The following is a 24,829-nucleotide window of genomic DNA, read 5'->3' on the forward strand; positions in this document are numbered from 1 at the left end:
GCACCTCTTAGGAACAGTGCCATCTCTGTTATTCTCAACAAGAAAACAGAGCTTGCAATTTGAGCAAACACAGGTCAGTTCTGGCTGCACCAGCCTGTACTGGAAGGCAAATGGCACTGATGGCTCTCAAGTGCAGGACAGTGACAGGGGCTTCATTTCAGGAGACCACATCTCTGCCTCCAGGCCTCCCACTGCTTTTCACTTCCCAGCTTTAACAAAACCTGTGCCTCCTTCACTCCCAGAGTCACACACCAGCCTGGGGACAGTTCCTGGCCCTTCAGCACTGGGGATCAGTTTCTCTGACATTAAATCGGGAAGGAAAAAGGAAGCATTAAGTTTTAGCCTGCTCTTGTTGAGAATCTCTGCTCATGCAGTCTCTGAGCAAAAGTGGTTCATTTAAAAAAAGCAAACAAAACAAAGCTTGCAAAATTTTCTGCATTTTTGTTCATTCAGAGTTTATACCAGACTATGGCATGACCAATGTGCAACTTAACCTTTCAAGTTCGGTGCTTCAGTTTTCCCTTTGATTTCTGTTGACATAAAAGGCATTAAGTGTCTGACTTCAAAGAACAGCCAATGTGGATATCTGTTGTTCAGCATGGTGGTCTTTGCTTAAATGGGCTGCTTCTTTTGTGTTTCTGTTTTTTCTGTAGCTGACTTACTAAATAAACATTCTGTTCTTAGCCTCCCTGTCTCACCATTCACCCCTACAAAAAATTATACAGCCTCATATAAATTACTCTGGTAGCAAAGTGTAATATATCCCTAGAATATTTTCCATTTCTGTAAAAATGAAATCACAGTGCTTCCAAAATTATCTGCAGTCACATCAAACACTATTTTGAGAAATTACCAATAATTAAGACATTATAGTTGCACCAGCAATTTTACTCTCAAACTTCAGAGGAAATGGAAAACACATAAGAAGGTTAATTTCCTTTCTGAATTTTACACTGGGGACTACCTCTCTAGAAATTAAAAGTGGCTCAGTTATTCTCCAGTCCAATTCAATTCTATTTTTACCATGGTGATTTTCTTCTGTATTTATCATCCCCATATTAATTGGGGAAATTAATATTATGTATGCCCTAAATTAATGCATTTAGGGCATACATTTCTAAAATATTTTTCCCTTGAGCAAAGCCAGGAATAAAAAGGCAGAAGCCACTTGTTTGCAAAGCCTGAGGTACAAAGCAGCTCCTCAGAGTGCTGTGGGCATGAGCTGTCACTGCTTCACACACTGGACCAGCTGCTCCAAATGAATGCAGCACTCCCAAACTTAATAGAGATGTATTAATTTATGCTGGTTGAGAATCTGGGACAGATTTTTGGATCACCAAACACACAACAAGAAGCAACTCCTCTGCAATAATTCTGGATGGAACTCTCTGGCCTGTGTTCAGGCTGAGTGTGGCTCATGGATTATAAATAGGATTCCTCATGGCTCCCTTCCACAAAAATGGAGATAAAGCACACCCAGAGCACAACCTACATCAGGTACTTGGGTCACAGTTTAGAAGTTACATCATGATGCTGCACTGCAACCAGAGTGTGCTTTATCAGAGCTCCATCTCAAACATTCCTAAGGGACAGTCCACAGGTGTTCAAAGACTCTGGTGGCATTACTGGAGATCCAGGACATATTCCTGATGCTGTTGGTGCCTGTTTTCCCACCATGCACACAGAGCACTGTGTTGGAAAGCTGGCAGCAATGTGCATTCACCCACACTGACAGTTGGAGTGGATAATGCCACTTGTTCTGATTGCAAATTTCTGAGAAGCTTATGCTGAGGAATATGAGTTTTTTCACAATCCTCACCAGAAAAACACCACAATGCCATGAAATCCCGTAGATCTTCTGGAAAAGGAGCAGACAGGATTTTCAAAAAGTTGAAGATGGGGCAAACCTTTTTCCAGTTCATCCCACTTGTGAGCACACATTCTACTGCTGAGGAAACACAACAGGTCCTAGAAGACTTCATTGGAGAGTCTGGAGGCTGCTGCAGCACAAATAGTTTGGCAAAACCTTCTCTTCCTTCTCCCACCTGGGTGCCCAGCACAGCTACTTCCCAGTTCTGATAGGTTCTTGCTGGCCTTGCACCAGCAGCTGCAGCTCCTCCTGCCTGCTGCTGGCACTGGAAGCAACAGGAAAAACAGGTATGGCCACAGTGCAGCTGACCTGTGCACTACAGGCTCGGAGTTTTGGCAGAGGGGCAAAGTGAGACCACAGGACTCCAGCAGGATTTGAAAGCGCTGTTTGGTGCTGCCTGTACCTGATATCTGTAGAAGTATTGGCAGATTTCAGCAGAGAAGACAAAAAGGAAAAAAGAGTAAATGTTGTGGACAGCAAAGGCCAGCATTCCATGTCACTGCAGCACCCTCAAGGCATCGGGGCCGTTGCTTTTATAAATGAATTTTGAATTTCCCACAAGACTACTTAAGGAATCTGAAGGGCCATATGAAAAGAAAAAAAATTGCTCTTCATGAGCTGGTATGGCCCTCTCTGGCAGGAATGTTACTGGGATGATGTAGGACAAATGGAGACCAGGATAGTGCAGAGATGACATTGCACAGGTGCAGTTACTTTTACTGCAGCAGTTTTAGACTGATTTGCACGCAGAAGGAAAAGATACAGGCCCACTTGGGAGAATCAGAAAGGAAGCCAACTGCCTTATGATTAATTTTTTTTTTACACAGCTGAATGGCAGTCTCCTCACAGTGAGGAAAAAAGGGGGGAGAAAAACAGAAAAGAACCCAAAGAACATTGTGCCTGGGGGATAAATGCGGCCCTGTTTCACAGTCTCTGAGAGGTGGGAAGATCCCGAGGACTTCATTCCCTTTCCAGTCCTTTCACTGGGTGAACTATACAGCACACATCCCCTCTTTATGCACCTTTCCACCTGCAAAATGGAATGGCATCAACAAGCTCTTCTGCAAAGTGTTTTGAGACCTCCTGGTAAAAAAACTCTAGCAACCACCCCTGCCTCTCCCTCCCCGCCCCCCCCCCCCAAAAAAAAAATTCACCACCACCACCACCTAAAATTAATTTCTTCATTTGAGTTTCATGAGAATAGTGGTTGTAAACTTCCTGGCAGTATCACACTGAACAGTCTTTGCAGCTGCTTATGGTATTGTGATTCTACCTGGTCAAGATGAACTAAAATAACAACTTGATTTTTGCACAGCTTTTCTGACTTTTTCACCAATAGATCTCAAAGCACTTTACAGAGGAGGCTGTAATGGAAATAATATCACCTGACTCTTCACATGCTCAGGCTAAGCAAAAAATTGGTGTCAAAGTAAGGAAGAGAACCCAGAAACTCAGAGTCCTTTTTTTTTTGTACTCCAACCAGGAAAGGAAATACTTTTCAAATAGAAAATTAACCTGACTTTTTCCCTACTCCCCTTTAGAAACCAAGGCAGTAAAACAAGCTTGTGTTTAGCCAGGGGAACTTTTATCTGCTCCAAGTCAGTTTTACAGCAGTATTTGCTATCTGCAACAGATCCATAAAAAGATAATACTCTACATCATGGCCTGTATTGCTTTTACTGTTTGTTGAATTTTAAATGCCGTATCTGTATGCACAATAGCACAATAGAGAAGAAGAAAAACAGACTGAAATTTAGACAGGTGAAGAGAATTCCTACCTACTACCCATATAGAGTAGGGCACATTAGCAATAAACACAAGGTGGAAACACAAGTTCACATTCCAGTGGAGACATCCCTTACATATGAAATGCAGTGGTCTCTGTAGAGCATCTGGGCGATCTATTACATGAATAAACGTAGAGATTTTAAACATGTGTGCAGGTAAACCTCTATCATTCACTCCAAAGGATAAACATTCTCATCTCTGGCCTTTGGAAACAGGAGACAAAGGGAAACTGGGGTCTTGTTCTTCTTTCACCCTTCTCTGCCACTGTCACTTCAGTAGAGTGATCGAGAGAAATACAGAAAATACACACTCTAGGACCAAAACCTTCCCTTCCCCCACTCCTTTTATTTTCTGCTAGAGACTTTTCATCAGTTTGTACAAAATTGTACAAAGTGAGTTGGTTTATTGAGTAACAGCACAACTGTTTGAATTATTGAAGGAAGTGAAAAGTCACCAAAACAAACACATCCAGTCTGCTAATTTTACTCACAGTTTCTGAAGTGACATAATGCAGCTTCTTTTTAAAGCTTTCTTGGAAAAACAGCAATTTCCTGTGTTTATTTTGTCTTCTTATTTCAGAAAGTCTCTCTGATTTGTGGCAGCAGATATGATCTACATGATAGAAAGTTTTTACCAACAAGAGGTTTTCACTTATATGATCAATGGAGAAATAAAACCCTTTTAGTATCACTGCCTTCATAGATTTTTAAAGAAATATTATCATGGGCCTTTCAAATGATTGTAATTAATGGTTTTAGAAAGATTAATCTTAATGTTTAATTACTAGGAACATTATATAACAACTTATGATCTACTTTATGCCTTAAGTTCTGCCTTAAACTTGATCCATTTTATTCTGCTGAGCAGAATGGAAACTCATCTGGTATTTGTTATCTTGCATGAACTGTGACAATCTGTAATAAGGCTTTTCTGTGTTTTTAAATTACAATAGCAGTGAGAATAGAACCTTTACACGCTCATCCTATTGAAAAAAGGTATTTAATGGACACCATTAAGCCAAGTGGACGAGACTGTAGGAGACATTCAGTGTGCTTTTTTACTGCTTTAAGTCAAAACATGCATATTTATAAATGAAACAGCTAATTTTTTTTAATGGGCTTTCAGACGAGGGGTATGGCCATCCTCTGGTAAAAAGACATTTTGGTGACAAATTTTAAATAAACTGCCACAATCAAGTTGCAAGCAATGGGGAGAAAAGAAAGTAGGCGATGGTAGATATTAAAACCCCCATCAAGTTGCATGAGCTTGCTAAAAGCACAATTTCGTGACAAAGTATGGAAGGAGAGAAAAAGAAATAGTCTCAGTATAAAGTTGTCCTCCCATAAGAACCATCCCAAAAAACCAGTATCTTTCATGATCATGAATCATGAAACACAGAATCACAGAACATCCCAAGTTGGAAGGGACCCCTAGAGATTCTATCTTTTCCTTCCCTGTGATATGTAAACCTTACCAATACTGAGTGAGGATAACAGACCAGTTAATTGCTCATATTTAGTACACACACCCAGTTTTATGACATAAGGAAGACTGTGCTTGCACCCTTCTCAGACAGACCCACCATCCTACTTACATCTCTTTCCCCTACCTACACACTCACTGAAAAGAGCCTCACTATGAAAATCCTCATGTTTCTGAAGTTTTTTCCCAAAATTCACATGAGCTTGAAAGAGAAAAAGCTCACAACCAGATAATTTGAAAAGCTGAGTGCATAAAAGAAGCTTTCTTATGCCTATTTGCCACTAGCAAGAAACCAGAATAGAGATTCTACACACAGCACTCCAGTTCCCACAAGAAACTTCACATTTTGTTCCCTTTCTTGTTTATAAAGTTAACTTGAGTGTCACCTACTCAAGCAAAAACAAACTGTTAATTTATCGCAGGGATCAAGCAACATAAATGTGCAGATGCTGCACTTGCCACCCACAGACTCCTGACACACACACAGGTAAACTCCCATTAAACCAGTAGCTCCTGTTCAGGGAGCACCACAGTGCTGACAGATTTACAGTAAATAACAAAGCCCACAATCACTACATAAAGCCTGTCAGGAAAATGGGGTCAAATTCTAACAATAAAGTCTTCAGGGAGGAAAATTCTCCTTTGATATGAATGCTACTTATTCTAAAGCCTTCCAATGCCTATGGTTTCTGTGACAGCTAAATATAGAGCGTAATTTATTTCATGGATTGTTTGGCTGCCTGCATTATGAACAGACTCATAGCCAGCTCCTGACCATTTTTGCAGGGAAGTTCACTCTCCTCTTTCTGGAGAAAATGCAAGGAAGTCAAGCCTGGAATTATTTGTTACCATCGTGGGGCTGCGGAGTCAAACTGTCTCCTCCACAAATTCTCTGTGGAAGCCTCTCCTGTTGCCACAGCTTTGTACCCTCTCCTCAGAGAAGCACTCCTGGGAGCCACTCTGGGAACACTCTGCTTCCACACAAAGGCAGCAGATTCAGAATGAATGTAAATGCAAACTTTGCCACGAAAGCTTTACAAATCTTCAGACACCAATATATCCTGCAAAGCTGCATGCAAACACCTTACTGTGCTTGAGATCACTTGAAATCCATCCCACCATAACACAAGGAAAATCCTGTGCCCAGGAAAAAACCATGAGTAAGAAATCCACACACACACACTGGGGCTTCAACCCAAAGCAACAATTTGAGCTTCCACACAGACACACTGAACTACAGCAAACACAAACACAAACTGGTGGTGACAGTGGTTGGATGTCTGGTGAAATGTGGGAGCTGGAGAGATTTGTACTTTAAAGAGAAGTTAACACTGCACATTGTTTTCTAATAGCTTCTGCTTCTGGACTCATGCAATACCTCTGGTTTTAATACCAGCCATCTGTACTAAACTAAAAATGTATCAAAGCTGCACCTCCTTAAGATAGAGAAAAAAAATGAATTATGGAGCTGGTCACAGCCCAATGTCCTTGGTTCCTTATAAGAAACACAGGTGTCTGTCACTAGAAAGACAGCCAAGCTATAACACTTAGGATGCTGATGCAAAGAAGAAAATAATTTTCTGCAGTCAGATTAGAAAATATTAAATCAGATACCTTTAAAACACCTTTAAAACCAGATGTGTCAATTTATATTTGCAAGGGTTAAAAGAAAGACATAGTAGGGGCTCTGACACATTTCAGACTCCTACTTGCATGAACAGAGATTGTTCCTGCCTATTGCTTATTAGCCTAAAAGTTGTTGGACTTACAGGGCAGAGGTGGGAGAAAGAGGAATCCTATCTCTGCAGAACCTACGGTCTCGAACTAAAAATAAACCCATCTCTCCCTTTTCCCTGAAACCCCTTTCTGCTTTTGTTTGTTTGTTCTGGATTATATCAGTCTCTTTTTCATGCTGGTGAATCATGTCTCTGTCACAGCTGATTCCATTTATCTATCCTGGGAGAAAACAAAAGCTAAAAATAACCCTTTTGGGGTTTCTGGTGGGTTTTGCATGAGAAGGGACTGAATATGTTCATTCCAAGCTTGTGTGTCAAAGTTTGGCTTTATCTTTGCCAGGGTTGATTTAACTAGTACCAGTTAGATACAAAAAAAAAAAGAAAAGAAAAATAAAGCTTTTTGCTGTCCATAAAATTCCAAGTTGGCTAAAATTTAACAACATCTGCAGCAAATAAAAAAGAAAACTTTTTTACCATCCAAGTCAGTATGAGAGTATTTTATTTGCAAGAGGGAGCTTTTTCCCAAAAGCAATTTGCCATTTCTTGTAATGAACAGCAATGAAATGCACAGGTTCTGACAGGCTGGAGTATTTCTATTTAAAAGACTTTTTTTTCCTACTTGGAATGATTTTAACTGTATAAAAATAGTCATTAAATTTAGAATATCATCACAACCAATAATGAGACTCAGAGTAAAAGGGGCATTGGGTCTGGGCTAGGCTGGAAATCTTGCAGGAACATTTATTTCTGTGATGTCCAGTTGTTTGTTCTCCCACTTGTGTCAGACATACCTGACCATCCCACTGTGAACCAGGCCCAGGAGAAGCATTTCAGTGTCTGTGGCTTCTTCTACAAAGTGCATGACCCGGGAAAGTTTGTATTCTTCTACCCCATCTTCTAGGAACTTGGTGGTTAAAGTGAAAAGAACAAGGGACTTTAACAATATCAAATAACAGTTGCTCTAAAAGGGAAAGAAAACATCAGCATGACTGAAAATACATATTTTCTTTAAAGTGTATATTTTTAAATATATTTGGGGAATGCCATAGAAAGATGTAACTTTAAAGAAATGGTGCTATGCTTAAAATGACAGTTTAATTTTCCTTTTCAAAGCTAACAACATTGCTGACTGTGACATACACGGTCATTTGCCAGGAGAAAGCAGTTAAGCTCTAAGGAGTCCAGCAAGAAACACAGATTGCCTTGCACCAAAATGGTCCAGAGATAACAGACACCTCTCTAGGAGTCATTGAAAGGTGGTATTTAAAAAAAAGAATGCCATGTTGAAGATTATACCTCAATTAAGGTACTACTGCAAGTTTTCAGATTTGTTTTCCCTCTACTTCCAGATCTTTCAAAAAGTCCAGGCTGAAAATCACAGGCAATGGAGGGCAGCAAATCAAGGGTACCAAGTGAGACCTTAGGAAGACGTCCCAGGGTGGGCGCACTTGGAGTTCTACAAATTAAATCCCCAGAGCTCTCTGAAAACATCTGAAGGCCGTGTCATGAAGTGGGAAGGGATCTCTGAAAACAGGATTCACCAAACAACAGAAAGTTACTTCTGTCAGTCGCTTGGCAGAACTGCCCATGATATCACCACATTCCAGGCTCCTTAGGCTGACTGAGCTGGCAGCATTTAAGTTCGTGAACTCCGGTCTCCCAGAGCCACTCCCAGCACACTTATCCTGATGGGGCCACATTGAGATTTTCAAGTGTTCCAAACCTCACATCAAAGTGATTGTGGGCTTCTCCCTATTCTTCCTGCCACCCCAGGAACCTGACTCCTCCGTGGTATCTGTTACAAAACAGGAAGCAGTAGCTTTTCCAATGGATACAGTGAGGATGCAGTGACTACAGCTTCACCAAGGTGTGGCTGTTCAGCTGCAAGCCACTGTGTATTACCAGATCAAAATTAATAGCAGAGGAAGAGGAAGAACAAAGTGTTACCTTGGAGAGACAACAGGAGAAAAATGTTGATGGAATATATCATTTTATGAACATACCCAAGTCACTTTTACACAGATTTAAAGTGTACTTGTTTAGCAAAGGAAAAAAAAAGATGCAATTTTCCATACCATTTCTTCAGACATGTTTGCTTTGGGTGAAGAAAAAATTTGCTGTTGCATCAGTAAATATAATGAGGCAAAATATGATCTTACTGACTTTCCCCTTATGAAACATCTACAAGACTGATCTACAAACCTACTCTGCAAAATCTGCAAACAGCTACTGAGAACAGGAAACACTCATTTTTACCTCCAAAGGCCTAGCTAAGTTAGAAAGGCTGATCTTTCCAAATAATTGTACCCGATCTGCAAGTTCTTTGTGTTTAATGTGGCACTATTGTCCTGCCATTTTTCAGCATGTACCCATGTTTTAGCTGGAAACTTGCACAGAAGCTCTGTGGAGGAGGTGTAGAAGAACCCATCCAGAGTTTAGGGTTTGGAACAAACACAGCAAGTTCACAGTCATAACATCAGAAGCACAGCTCTCCCATACTAACACTGCATTCAGTTTTCAAAATTAAAAATGTCTCTGTGCAGTTACACACACAAATTCTAATTAGCAGCAAAAGTAAAGCCTAACACAGTGACACATCTCCATGCCAACACCTCTCTGCAGATTTGGGATGTGCACAATGCAATCAGCAAATACAGGATTTTCCCCTGTAAGAAACAGGATTTTCCTCTGTTGTACTGGTCATAGCCAGTACAATATGATGTCATTAAAAAAAAAATCCCAAATGTCCTTTTTCATCCCTGGAGAATGACACAGGTGGGACTGGAGAATTTACTGTTGCTGGGGTATAGTAGGAAGTACAGGAGGAAATTAAGAGTTTTTATTTCTACCTGACCTCTAAAAATACCTATTTACTGCATGAGTAATGGGTTCTTCTTCCACTCCTGAAATCACCAGCATCCCAAAAATGAGTGCTTGTCATCCTGCAGCCTCTATCCCAGTGGGAAGAGTTGGCACAAAGAAAGCAGTAACGGGGCCAGGTGGCAAGTCCAAGTGGGCTGTGAAAAAGTGAGGAGCTGCCCAGACCTTTTAAGGTCCAAAAAATCTGTGGCAGAGCAAAACTCCATCTTGAAGCTGTGTAGACAATAAAAAGGAATTCAAGAAGAAGAAAGTTAATACCTTCTGAGACGGGACTGAAGTTGCCGTGGAAAAAACAGCTCTGCCACTACTGCTTAAAAAGAGAGGTGTGGGGAAAGAGGAATATTTCAAGTCTAATAATTACACGGATTACTTCTTGTCACTCAGTGCATTGGTGAATGGTCTCCTCCCTAACCCCTGCCCCTCCTACTGCACACATTCTATTCCTTAGCCTGGCTCCTTGTCCAGTCAGTCCTGGCACATCCCTATTTCTTCACTCTGCCTTTGAACTGTGTTTCCATTTTGGCCAAATGTCTGATTTAACACTGTGCAATGGGACTTTTTCATTCTGATTCTTTCTCTTTAAAAGAACCCAGCTGGTGAATTTATAGAATAGTCTTGTTTTCCCATACAGATAAATCTGGCACAGGACATTGTAGCTGAATGTATTATTTTGTTCCTTCTTTGTCTGACACTCCCTGGGTGGATATAAAGGTATTTGCCTTGAATTCTGCACTGTACATAAACATCTGCTGATGCTGGAGTGAAAATACATCAAGATGCTTTGAGATAGATGCTTCAAATACAACTGCTGATTTTCACATTACTGTCCTGAAACGGAATGTTATAAACATGGAATAAGAAAATCTCTCTGACTGCAGTTCACGACCTTAGTGTGTCATCTCAGTAGCATCCATTAATCAATGTCTTGTGATCCAGCTACAGACAGACAAACCTGACCATACCATTAAGGTGCCCATACATAAAGTGAAAGAAGAGGGCCAAGAGGTTTAAAAATTAAAGTTAAGGAGCGTAGCTCCATGAAACTTGAAAGCCTACATGGAAAAAAATTCTTATTTTCAGAATAAGTAATTGTCACAAGATAATTAAGGATTTCTTTTCAACTTTAATACTCCCAACTACTTCTGTAAGGTCTTTTGAAGGCATTTAACCAGATAAGTGATCTGTATAATATCTAGTGCTGGGAAAAGGGGAAAAGTAGAAGTAGAGAGGCAGCAGGGCAGAGGGAAGAGCCAGACAAACCTTTGGAGGCAGCACAGTCTTAGATCACTTCAAATTGATTGTGAAACTACAACCCTAAAAGAAAGAAACAGTCAGGATTTCTGTGATAGATCAGGGAGATAACAGAGAAAGGATCTGGTGAAACAAAGTGAATCACTTGGTGAGAGGCATCTACTCTCAGCTTTGAGAGAGTCTTGACTGCAGGTTTTTGGTTTAAATATCGCTTCTACTTTTTGATGTGACTTTTTTTTAATAACTACATCAAATTTCCAGCAATTCAAGAGCTTTTGAAGACTCCCCAGTCAGACAGGTCTTTTACTGACAGGAACCAGTGTTCTTGAGCCACACCTTTCAAAAAACTAGACCTAGAGAAACCTTCATGTATGAGCTTTTCTTCTGAAGGATAAAAAGGAAAAGAAAAGACTCCTTCTGATTCATCCTTCTCATGGGAGTTCTGCAAGAAACCTGTGTGAGTTCAAAAAAACCCAATAAACACCCCCCACCAAAAGAAAATAGGCACATCTGTGGCTTTTTATTATTCTTTGTCCAGAGGCCTAACTTTCAATTGTCTTTACTATAATTCACCTGTAATTGCATTCCCTACTCATTTTGTTTATTGAGACTCAAAAGAATGTTCCTAAAATCCTCTTTTGTTACCACCTATTAACTAGCTGATTTTTAACAGCTCATTTCGCTCTCTTCTCTATTCCCATTTTAGTCCTCTTCATCATGTTTCTTAATTCAATTCTAAAAAGAAAAAGCAGCAATATTAAAGAGTGTTCAGAAATTACACTGTCCTGTGTTTTACTTCAATAGTTATCAGTGTTAAATAAAAATTCCACAAGAAGAGGAAGCTTCTGCTCCCAAGGCAGTGTGTTTTTGTTGTACTTCTAAAAGCATTTGACATGACCCTAGAATGAGCACGGTAAGTTTGGGCATAGGTAGAGAAGGAACATTAAGCCCTGTGACAGACTTGCAAGAATTGACATTCTCCCTTTAGCATGTGCAGGTAGGTTCATAGTAAAGCTAAAAATCTCACTAATTAGCTCAGGCTTTTTTCTTCAAGGAACTTAAAGAACCAAGCAAAGATACAGAATGCCCATAAGAGCATTTCTTTGTATAGGAAAAGAAAAACAGCAGCCCCCCTCCCCCCCCGAGTCAAATTTCCAGTCAGGTGGCCACATGTTTAGTTCACAAAGTTCACATCTCATTTTTGCTGGCAAATCAACAACAAACTTCTGCCCTTCTACGGTCATTCACTTGAATTTTTGCCAATGAGTCAAAGCATTTTTCCCCCAAAAGAAAACACCTTGCCGGCATCATTTACTACTCCCCCTAAAAATACTTTCAGCACAACATTACAGGCGTACTTTTGACAACTGGGCTTTTGGAAGGCAGCATTCTCTGGAGCAGTCAGACAATAAAAGGTTTACTGTTCTAAAGACGTGCTACTGACTAAGAACAGACAGGCATCAACAAGAACCTGAAGATAAATGTTCATTTCTTGTCTCTATAATCATAAAAGTTTTTACTGTCTATAGGTACAAGTCTGGATAAACGCAGTCATTTAGCTTTGTAACTCCCAGCACCACAACATTTTTTAATACATCAGCTTTTCAAAGTTCTCTTGACTTTGATCTACAAACAGAAAACTAGAAAAATTTTATAACACTTTTTCACGCTAGACTTCTTCTTGTCTTGTTGCCTCAAACTAACAATTCCTTTAGAAAGCAGGGTTAAATTTTGCCTACATCAAACATTCTTGTAGATGATTGACATCAACAGAAATAAGAGTCAAGTTACTGTTAAAAAATAAAATTATAACAGCCCTATAGCTATGATTAATACCAGAACAATTTTTACCATCCTTTGCTGTTAAAGACACTTTGCTCCATAGATACTTTGCAAAATGGCATGTGCAAAAGAGGAATGAAGATGGTGCAGAAAATGCAGTTTGGCAGAACATTACAACAAACACGGCAAGCATTAAGTAGTGTTCAAGTCCTGTGTTTACATTTCCATAATAACATGAAGGAAATTAAGATAAGGTCTGTTAGTTTGTTACTCAAAACTATGGGGTGGATTTTAAGACAGGGAAGACTGAACTTGACTATCAGAATATCTCAGTTATAGAAAAATATAGGTTCACAGATCTCCTCCTCAGCATCTCCAAGGATTATGAAGTACAGGTACTCCAGTAATATCAAGGAGAAATTACAAGACCCAAAACCTGTTTCCCATTTGTGATTTGGATCTTTTGGGTTGTGTCTGATTGCAAGGGTGTTCTCCCACAGGCTGCTGTGCAGTGTTCCCTATCCTACATGACCCTCAGATCCTGCTAACAGCGACTGCTATGAGACAGCTCCTGGGCTGCAGCTCAGCCCCTCAGCACAAGCTCATGTGTAAACACCAGGGTTTACAGCCCATTTAATAATTTGGGTTCAGAGAACCCATGGAGAAAGTTAATCCACTGTACTTGGAGAATGAGCCGGGCTAATGTCCCATGTCACAGAGTTCCTCAGATTTCTCCCTGCCTCCATGGACTTCCACTGCTGGTTTCAGCAGCATGACTGCAGACTTCACCTGCCAGAGCACAGCTGGGTGTTAGCCCAAAACAGGCCAGCTGTGTTTAAACAAAAGCACTCAAATGAGAGCTCACAGGGTAAACTGAAAGACCTTGGACTTAAATTGCTTCCTCCACTTTCCTACCCCCCAATAAACTGAGGCAGTTTAAAACAGGTTGATAAGGAAGCCATGGCCACAAGTGGGAAGAATATTTCTTTAATAAAGATGGGGTCACCCACCTGAACTGTCAGACAATTCTACACTATCTCTTTGCTGCCCAAACAAGAATAATGAAACCAAAGAACAGGCTGAAATCCATTGCCCAGGGAGAAGTACAGCTGCTGTCAAACTTTGATACTGATATTTACCTTGCTCAGACAGTGCTAGGAGAAAAAAGACACATAGAGGAGAAGCAGTGAGGGGAACAGTGATGTCATGAATAGCAAGTTCTGTAATGGGCTCATGCCCCTTCTATTTGTGAAAGAGATAAGCACTTTCTGAACAAGGAACAGGCAAAGATAAGATTAAATAACCTCCAGCTCTTCATTAGCTCATGCATTAAAGCATCAATGCTGAAACTGGGGATTTTGGAAATGCTCATTATTAGTGCTCAGCTGATACAACTGAAAAGAAAGGATGACTGTGTGATACTATGAGGGTTTTTTTTCCTCAATTGCTATAATTTTGTTGTATAATACTTGTCTGAGATAAATACTGAATGGATAAAGTAAGAGCATATATATTGGGTTTGTATTTCCAGTTTAGTTGCAGAAGCCTGAGATATGGGCTGTGGCAAAGTCTTTAATCCAAACGTCAGAAGTAAGGGTCATGTTTTGAGCACTAGAGGACTCAAAAAGTTTTACAAGATGCTTATTAAAAATACCAAAATAATTTTTATAAAGTTTTACATTAATCTGTGCGATATTTGTTTCTTGCATCAATTAAACCAGCTGGTAAAATCTACTAAACTGTGGCTAGGTGTTTATCTGTTGAAGGGGAAGAAATCTGCCCTTGCGAACAAACACTGAAATTTTATTTTACCCTAGGCCACCCACAGTGTGTTTACTCATCACACACAGAGACTTGCTGTAAAGTAAGCAGGAGGATAATTCTGACTTAATTTTCAGGGTTTAATACTACGCATGAGTGATAAAATTAAATTTAGACTCTGAGTAAACATGTAGGGGTTCAAGCACACCGGTTGGTTAAGGGCTTTCACAACCGGGCAAACAAACAACAAAAGAAATCTAAGAAGGTGTAATGTGATATCACAGGAAAGAGAGACCTCTGTAAGCCAGAGGACAGACACATTTCACAGAAATCCAATAACTACCTACGTGGTTATAGCTCTAAACCTACATGCTTCTATCTCTAAACCTCTGTTTAATCAGCTACATACAGGGCTGACTGTAAATTTGAGGGGAATGGGATGCCCCCGTTATCCTGGTTATCGATTACATCCAGCAGGGAGCTGCTGTGAGGTCGCTGGGGAGATGTGTTGATAACAAAAGATAAAGATTTCTCTCCAAGTTCTGCAGATGTTAAGACATTCTTCCTGGGAAAATTCTAAGGCCATCTGAGGACACAAATGCAGATTCTTGACCAGCTGAAGGCAGAACTCAGATGCTTGATCACTGAAATAGAAGTCAGAGCTCAATCGAGGCTCCTCAGTGCAGTAAGCAAAGTCAGATTTTGTTGTCCAGGGCTTTTGTCGACACGCAGACACACACACACACACACACACACACACTTCTCCCATCCCACAAAGAGGAGAGGAAACTGCAGGGATTGATGACAGGAGGAGGTGGTTATGGATTATGAAAGGAGCTGAGAAGAGCCCAGGCAAGGTCTGAAGTCGCCAGCAAGATGTGCAGATAGCTCTGAGTGAGAGTGAGGGGCCCTCGAATCTTCATCCAGACAGGTGCTGCTTTCCCTACTTCCATTCCCCCATCTTTTCAAGCACAAGCTCCCCAGCTCCCGCCCACTTCTCTACCACAAACGACAGACCCTGCCCTCACCACTTCACAGTGCACTAGTCAATCCCCCATCCAAAGGAATTAACATTATTTCTGTGCCTCAGGAGCTGCAGGGGGAAAAGGGACAAGCAAGAGAAGACAGAACAGGCCCAACCCATTCGTGGTGCTGAGACAAAGTTTGGCACAAAGCAATTCTCCCTCACTTATAGAGCAGTGCTGTATAGAAAGAGCAGGGGTAATTAGCTTAATAAATTGTACCTTATTTTACTTAGAGCTGACCTTGGGTTTCCCTGCAAGAGGGGACAGACAACGGGTTTGCAGTCAAAACCCTCAAGGTACCACAGCCCTTCCTCGGCTAGCAAGTTCCCCTTGCCCAGTGCTTGTTAAACACTAACAGACTTGTTTTCTAAATTAAAATTTAATCAGGGCTTGGCAGGTGGATAACATGAGACTGATAGAAGCCTTTCACTCAAGGTTACACAGAAAAAATTATGCACAGAAATCAAATTGAAACTTTTCTTGCATAAAAAAAAACCCCAAACCAACAACAGTTCTTTGTCAACATGAGAAAGAATGTGAACTTCCACCAACTACAAAATTCGGAGATGAAGTATGAAATTTACAGCAGCCACAGTCTCAAAGGACTAAGAAAAGAACTAAACACAGGAAGAGCACATGCTTTTTTTATCTGAAATGCCTGGTAAATGCTGCAAGTTTCACACATTTCAGATTAGAAGCAATTTATATATTTCCTAATAACAAAGTAGCTAAGTAAGCACAAGAACATGTGGAAAATAATTTATATTGTATTATTGGATTTGGATTACTGCAGGGACAAGTCACAGAACCCACTGGAGGGGATCCTTCAGTGGCAACTGCTGGAGTAAGAGAAATCAGCATAAGAACAGCTTCATTAGCTCTTAGAGCTTTGTTTTCAAGCATATTTTTATACTAATGAGCACCACACATACTGTAGACAGCTGACTAAATAAAAAAAATAATTAAAAAAAAAAAAAAATCAAGATTATCTATTCTTGCCAGTCCCTGGGTGCAGGCTGCCTGCCTGACTAAAGCAGGGGAGATAAGTATCAGTGAGTTATGAAAAATGCCATTACAGCAGGCCAGGAGCAAACAGGCAGAGCACTGGGAGGAACAGAGCTCAATATAGCGTGCAATGACTGTAAGCTTCAGTGCCCACATACTAAGCTTTCTGTACTGTAATGGTCTGATAAATTCATTTTGACCCAGAGACCAGAGATAAATTGTCTTAGCAATACAAACAAACAGCTAAGCAATTAGGGCAAAGTTTTTTGAGAACGTGGTGATAACATCTAGCAGCATTGTTGGGTGAGGGGGAAAAGCAGCCCTGGAGATAGGGGGTTTAATCTGGAGTAAAAGAGAGAGTATAATGGCTTCTCCAAATTGCAGAGCACTAAAAGAAAAAGCAGACAAGCAACTGGCACTGGTATTTGTCTGGCATCTATTTCAGTGTATCCAACCTGAAAAGCAACTTTCATTGTCCCATTTGGAGTTCATCAAGTTTGGCCTATAAAAAGATTTTACATGTGCAGCTGTGAAAGTGTCAGAGCTGAGAAACCCATGAGGCACCATCAGGTTTTATAGAATTGCCATCGTTTAAATTTCCTGAAAGTAATTTATTAAAATAGAGTTTTCAAGCACAGAGATTAATGCAGTAGTCAAATGACCAAAGCAGCAATTCCATCTGTCAGTTTTCACATATCAGCCCTATTTAGGCACAGACACATTAGCTGCAAAGCAGAACACTGGCTGCAACCGTTCTGTTACCTCCCAGGTAGAGAAATAGGAGTAATTAATATTTAACCCAAACTGTGTGTTGGTTTATCAGTGAGTATTTGGGAATTATTTGAAATCTAAATAATTAAATATGCTATCTTATATATATAGTGAAACAGCAAGAATCCATTCCTTCAGTTTTGCTAGAGCTACCCAAGAAAACAGCCATGAGAAGACATAAGATGATCTCTCAAATTAATACTAACTTTTGTTGTGAACATCTTGTACACAATGAGAGAGTTTTAATAGAGATGCCAGCTCATTGCAAAGCATCTAAATTTTATTTTAGACAAAAAGAAATACAGGGGAGATAAATTCACATTGCACTTTTGCTGCAGCTGAATGACCAGTGGTCTGCGTTCACTGAAGAATGAGAATTGGAATTGTTTTTAAACACACAATGAAGATGTAAATGGCATTTTCTTTACTAAAGAACTTCTTTTTCCTTTGTAAGATTTTTCTTTTAAGTGTATTTTAGGAAAAAATTAAAAAAAAAAATCAGTAAGACACGAACATTCATGAGAGGCATTTTTGGAGCTGCCATAAACAATCCATAGCCTTAATTCCATCCCATAGAACAGACACAGCCCCAGTAACTCAGCCATTGCATGGGAATTCCAATATCCTTTAATGCACTGAAAGTAAATGTGTCTTGCTTCATTGTCTACTACGTTGCACCACACAAAAGTCTAAAAAGGCCACCTGAATGAAATGAACAATTATTTATATTTCAATAAGGAAAAGCACTTGACCAGTAAATACAGAATAAGACTCTAGAGATTAGCAAATAAGGCAAGACTGCAGCACCCCTTGATAAACACCAAATTAACACTTAAAAAACACAGAAAAAAGTTTTCCTTCTTTTATCTCAGGGTAAGTGGACAGTCTACCTGCTTGCTGGGTAGAAATATAGCCCTAACTCCAGATTCCATTGTTTGTTTAAATTCCACCGTGAAACATCATAACCAAATGATGCCATTTCGATTTGTGATCACTATGTTGTTGTTCAGGTTATTTTGAAAGTTTCAAAGTAGATTCTCATAACATTGTTAATGATGAAATACTAAAGAAATCACCCATAAATCACATTTTCTAACTATACAACTGTTCCTGACATATGTGATAAAATTTTATTTCCTATCTTTTTTTTGTTCTCTAATGCACCCACCACGACTTGTCAATTAACCACACTGAGCTCTCTTAACTTTCACTTCCAGTTTCTGTATTTTTTTCCCTGCTTGATGCTGCCTCAGAAATAATGTCTGTAGGACCAGTGTGTTAGACTGGCATGTCACCTCTTCAGAAAGTAGGCTGTGAGGATTCAGAGTGATTCTCTCGAGTGGAAGGCAGGATTCTGGCTTGCAGGGCTGCTCTCCATGCTCAGAAGGACAGCAGGATAACAGCAGATAAATATTATTAAGGTAAAATTAAAGCTTCCTGATGTAGAAAGAATAATAAGTTTTTATCTCAGCTCTGCCCTCCACAAGTCTTAGCAGAAAAATGGTGTCTTCATGCCTTCAAGCTTTTTTCCATCCTTTTTTGACCCTAATTGCTTCTACAGTCCCTGTTATGCTTTTGGTTGGTATGAGAGAGGGGCTGCTTTGGTCACAGGAGCAGCCCAGGGAAGCAGCCACAGAAGGAAAAAGGAAGGACAAGTGGTATATGCAATTTCTAAAGTATTTTTGTGTTGAATGCTGCCAATACCAAACACACTCTGTGGTTTATGGATGGAGCTCGACCACCGCAGCAATGACCCATGTGTTTAGGCTGCAGACACCATGGATTCCTATCCCTGCTCCTCCTTTCCCTCAGTTTATTTTACATAAACAGACAATGAACACAACCAAGTGCCTGTGACCAGAATAGGCACAGGCATGGTTCAGCCACATCCAATTTAGTCTCACAGAAAAAGTGCTAAAGCCGAAAGTACTGCAAACCCACCAGATCAGGGGTAACAGCAAACATGTGCTTGGTTATTTCTACATAAGGGACAAAGGAACACTTCTCTGTGTATCATACTTTTCCCACCAAGGTTTTTATCCTCCCCTCCCCAGAACACAAGGGCCACACGTGGCACACTTTTATTTTGCCTGCCATTGAAAGGCTGGGGTGATCTGGTACGAAGGGTGCCACTGTCACCTCAGCGAAGAACATGCTTTCATGTTATGTTTTCCCAAACTTCCACCACAGGTGCATGTAGAGGGACTTACAATATTGTCATGTGTCATGGAGCTTGGCAATTATAATTGAGTTATAATAATAATATTTAACTAAAACCTTGACAAATTCTGACTTCCAAACAAAGCCTTGATAACGTGATGCTCCCTTCCCTGGCTTTCTCCTCACACTACAGACAAGAGGTGCCAGTACTGGAGACCAGGAATCCAATGCAGCTCCTTGCACCCCCTTCAAAAACAAAGTTGCCCTTCTTCTATTCTCTGACTTGCTACTGACATAAATAATTTCTGTGTAAAGCAAAGCCACAAATGTGAGTCTTTAATTTGATCTGGAAACAGATGCATTCTTTGTGAACTATTTCTTACCCAAGGCAGATATTTTGCAGCCGTATATCCCACAGTCACTTCACACCCCTGCCATGAAAAATTCTATTCACACTTTAAAATTCTGTGAAATTATTAGAAAAATCATTAAGAAAAAAATCAATTATAGGGAATGTTTTAAAGAAGCTTCTGCTCCCTAAGCAACTTTTTATTTCACTTTATGTCAAGATCTGGAAATTTTGCTGCATAGAGGTTTACATGATAATATGCATTCAGTTATATTTTGAGAGCCTTCAGTGGGCTGTTACAATAGTCTGTTTTCCAGAAAAGGAAGTCTAACCACCACACCAAGCTGAGCCTTTGGGGGTTGGCTAAATTTCTCATTAAACTGATGTTTAAGTATAGTAGGGGTTTTCCTTAGTGTGGCAACTTGCCAATTTAACATTGGGGAAATTCAGATGCAGATAAATTAGGTTTGTAAGTAAGCTTGCTGAAACGACAAATGGGATTTGGAAAGCTGAAACGGGAGTTTCTGTTTCTCCTGTGTTATAGGGCAGTGCCCTCCACTGGCCAAATGTCCTCACTTTAAAATAAAAGAGGAAAAATTCACCGTGACTCCAGAATAAAATCCCCAAAATACCTCCAAACCCCCTCAGAATCAGTGTCAAATTCTTGTAAAAGGTTATTGCATAATGGCGCCAATTTATACTAATGCCAGTCTTGCTTTCATATTACACGGTAATAAAAATACTTTGGGTGCTGAAATAAATCCCAAGGCAGCCCTTTTAAAGAGTTCCAAATTAGAAGTGACAAGACAAAAATGGGTAGTGCTAAAAAGTGTAATTTAACACAAGACCATATAGTGGTAAAAAGCATAGAACCAGATTAGCAATTACTACTGTCTGTTAAATTTTCACTATTTTACCATCTTTTTTTTCTGTTCAGAAATGACAGATGCACATGAACATCTCTTTGAAGCAATCAATAATGTTTTTGAGTGCCACGCTGAGGACAGAACTAGTTGCATCAGTAATATCTGTATTAGATCTACTTGAGAGTGGGGATCTGTACGTGTCAAAAGCCAACAGACAATGAGAAACCTGGAAACAAGATGGATATAGATTTATGCCCTCCACTCATGTCACTGTGGGGCACCCCAGGAACACCATTTTAGTAATAAAAGTGTTGTTAATGAGTTCATAGTCGATGCAATTATCCTACACAAGATCACTATCTAATTACTAGACTAGATTATATATTATATTCAGTGGGATAGAGGTGCTGCTGAGAAGGTGAACTGTTTCTTTAATAAGATTAAAAGCAATAAGCTATAGGAGGAAGTTGTGATAAAAAGACAAAGATAAATGGAGCTGGCAGAGATAGATCAAAACCATAGAAAGACTGAACATATGCTTGGTGTTACAAGTCGCACACTTAGATTTTCAAGCAGAGACAAAGAAGGACAAAAACTATTCTTAAGACCCTGATAAAACCTTCACTACCATCTACAGATAGTGGAAGGCTGAAAGTCAGAAGATGGGTTTAGCATCCCTTTTTTCAAGAACTTAACAATGACCATATTTTTTGAGCACATCTAATGTAAGCTTTAAGGCCTTGCATAAGTTTTGCCATTTGTCCCATTCACTATGTATAAAATTTCTGTGTTAGTGGGCAATGAAGGAAATTAGTCATATTTCACACCTGCCAATCATATGATAACCTATTTCCCCTAGAAAAAAAAAAAACAACCCAAAAACCATAGAGAAACAAAACCAACACTGTTCTTAAACTTGTTTTAAAGAGAAAAGCTACATTCCAAGATGAACCATGAAGCATCCTCCTTTGAATACAAATTTGATTTTCCACCCCAGTAAACAGCAGTGCTAAGGGTACCCCCCAATCTCTGCAGAACCCAGCTCTGGTGAGGTGGGGAACAGCTTTGGTCTGTTCTTCCAGGCAGCCTGGAGTGAGCACAAACACCAACAAACAAAAATAACCCAACCCCCTGGCTTCATGAGGCCTCAATCCTCACAGAAGGTCCTGCTCGCCACTGGAGATTAATTTGGGATGCTCTTTTTGTATCAGGATTCACCAGTGATGACCCAGAGCAAGGCATTCAGTCACCCTCACCCTCGGAGTCTCAGTTCCCTCTGTTACAAGAGGTTTGTTTGGCATCCATTGCCTCACCTCAGGTCTATCTTTCCCCCCTCCTCGGGGTTCCTTGGACTGTTTAATAACCACGTGCTAATTCCAGGTTGTCCTGCTAATCACTTTGTAGGTGAAATCTCCCTTGTACAATCTAAGAGCCAGTTTTGTGCTATAAGCTTGAAATAAAAAACTGGAGGAGGTGGGAACAGTGGACATCAATCAGGTTGCTTCTACATTCAGATCTCTGTGCTTTTGTTACACTATTTCAAGACCTCAGACTGAAGCAGAGAGCTGTTTTCATAGCCACAGCACACACACATACACAGGAATCCAACACAAGCACCTTCATGCTTTCTAAACCTCTGCACAGAACTGTTTTAGCCAGGACTGGATTAAACCCATGGTTCCTAAGCACAGCTTAACTCTGCTGTGGACAGAGTCTTGGAAAGAAGAGCAACTGCTGGTCTTGCTGTCAGCCCATGAGAAATAATTAAGCCCCACTTTCCCTGTGGGGAACAGGTGGAGCTCTCAGTTCCCTGGCAGCCTGTTCCAGCTGAAGAGTTCCTGCTCAGCTGTCCCCTGAGGGCAGCCACCACTGACCGTGGGCACTGTGTGTGGATCTCACCTGCCAGAGGTTTCCTCCTGGTGCTGCAGCAGCACTGCCCTGCTCCCTGCCGGGGACCTGCTGACATTTACCTTTGGGTGACCTCAGGGAGCCACAAAATGCACACTCAACCACAGTTGCTTAACCATGCTGACATATAGAATTTCTAACTTTTGCTTTTCCTTACAGTGGAAAGAGCTTGAGACACCACAGCTTTAAACCACAGAGCTCTGAAAAACAAAAACAGGATGTCTGCCTCTAAAGCTGCTGCTGTGTATATTTTTCCTGAGACTGTGCTATCTGTGACCAGGTTGGTGTAATCTTTCAGTGCAGTCTATTGGCCAAATTCGCTCTTTCCTGATGGAAGGTTAACTCTGGGGTGTATGACAGAAAATGTTGTCGTGGCCAAGGGTTCATGTCATCACAATCTGCATAAAAATAGAACCAGCTGGAGATAAAAAAAAAAATGTAAAATACCAAGTCTTAAAGTTATTCAGTTGTCCCCTTTACTCTTGCAAAACTTCAGTGATGCACTGATGGAGTCCCCTCTTGACTGTTCATCAGAGAATTTGAAATATTAGGCGAGTAATTACATCAGGCAATGAGGCAGTCCAAACATTTATTGCTAAAAATAGAACTACCCATCAACTGAGTGAAATTAACATTGATTTAATTGATTAATTAATTAAATTTCAGAATTGATTAATCTCTAACTACTCAACTTTGGATACCTCAGAAGCAGCCATTATAAACCAACAGAGCTCTACTCAGGTCAGCAGCATATGGGAATTTTGGCCCTGAGGGAAGGGACCAGAGATACTCAGCAAGAACTTCAGGCAGCCACAGAGTTAAAAACTGAATGTGATGCTTCTGTCCCCTGGCTCAGGAGCTGTTCACATTTATGCAGGGATCACCAGAAACAAACACTGTCCCAGCTATCCAAGGGATCCAAAGCAGCTGTGTTTCTACAGAAAGGTCTCTCAAGCTACATTTTCAAGCTTGCTGCTTGATTTTACTGACAGCTTCTACCCTGGTGCTTGCTTGGCAAAACCCACCTGAGTTACAGTGACATTAATGTGATACACACATGTGCAGGTTGATATGACAGAGGTTTGTCTAAGGCAACAAGGCTCAAGGGTAGGAACTCTGTTCTCCTGGGATATCATCTGCCCTTCCTACACAGTGAAGGGAATTTGCAAGAGAGTGCGGCCTAAAGCAAAGCTTATGTCATCAGAGAGAATCTCTCCTATCATGCATCCAGCAGAGCAGACTTCACAAGCACGTATTGTTCACATTATAGAAAACAATCCTCAAACATTACAGTTATAGACCTGGCACCATGTTTAATAATCAACACAGGAAGCTTAAAAAATGACCAGTTATGGACTTTGAAATAAAGGTTTACTGCAGGAATGATTTTGTAGCTTAAAACACTTGCTGAAGGCAAACAAAACTTGAGCTTTTGGCAGCTCCACATAGTCAAACTTGAGTTCACAAAGTGCCTCACGTGAAACTGTCATCATTGTGGGATCCTGGCATGAACTGATATGTAAAAGCCAAGTTTTCACTTATTTTGCAAGTTAGGAAGGCCCACTGTGTGTTTATATATACACATACACACCCCCCTTTGGCTGAATTCTACTCTTGGAAGCGTTTTTGTCTAATCATTGACTGCTTGTATGACTCTAGGATGAAGATTTGTTGGCCTAATTCAGTGACAAGCAGAAGCCATGCTGTTTTGGAAAGCTCACACACCCAAGCAAGTGCAGCACACATGAAGACTTACCTGCTTACACTTCTGCCAAAAGACAAGATAAATAATTACACTGAGTATATCTAATATTGATGTGCATATCAGGTAAATACAGTGTTAGTATCTGTTTGCACTGGATTTGGGAGTTTAAACCTGGATCCATAAATACAACACGTTCTGTGCTTCTCTAATAAAGTTCATGGTTTAAATAATGAGACACTACATATTTCTGCTCAAGAATCAGGACAACTCTTAACATGAATGCATCCTACTAGGTAGAAATGCAGACATACAAAATGAGATGATCAGTGATAGAGGTGAAAACTGCTATGCTCAATTTAGAAGCAGAAAACTACATGAAATGATGTTTTGACTTTGTTGTTAAATGGCACCTTTATAGTATATCTGTAATTTCTGGCGTTTTGTCTTCCATACCTCTGAAGTGTCTTAAAAATATTCAGAAGCTATAATT

The 24,829-nt window shown here is 40.3% G+C and overlaps 1 protein-coding gene across 1 annotated transcript in view; it reads right to left on the bottom strand.

The window, feature by feature from the left end:
• Positions 1–11,681: 11,681 nt before the first annotated feature.
• Positions 11,682–24,829, bottom strand: part of LOC125324587 (potassium voltage-gated channel subfamily KQT member 1-like) — a 92,750-nt gene continuing 79,602 nt past the window's right edge. The window contains exons 13-14 of the mRNA XM_048300625.1: positions 24,391–24,402; positions 11,682–11,742 (exon numbers count right to left, since the gene is read on the bottom strand). Coding sequence (XP_048156582.1) covers positions 11,682–11,742; positions 24,391–24,402 — 73 coding nt within the window. The remainder of the gene's footprint in view (positions 11,743–24,390; positions 24,403–24,829) is intronic.

Source organism: Corvus hawaiiensis, chromosome 4 (assembly GCF_020740725.1).
Source record: "Corvus hawaiiensis isolate bCorHaw1 chromosome 4, bCorHaw1.pri.cur, whole genome shotgun sequence".
Taxonomy (NCBI): domain Eukaryota; kingdom Metazoa; phylum Chordata; class Aves; order Passeriformes; family Corvidae; genus Corvus; species Corvus hawaiiensis.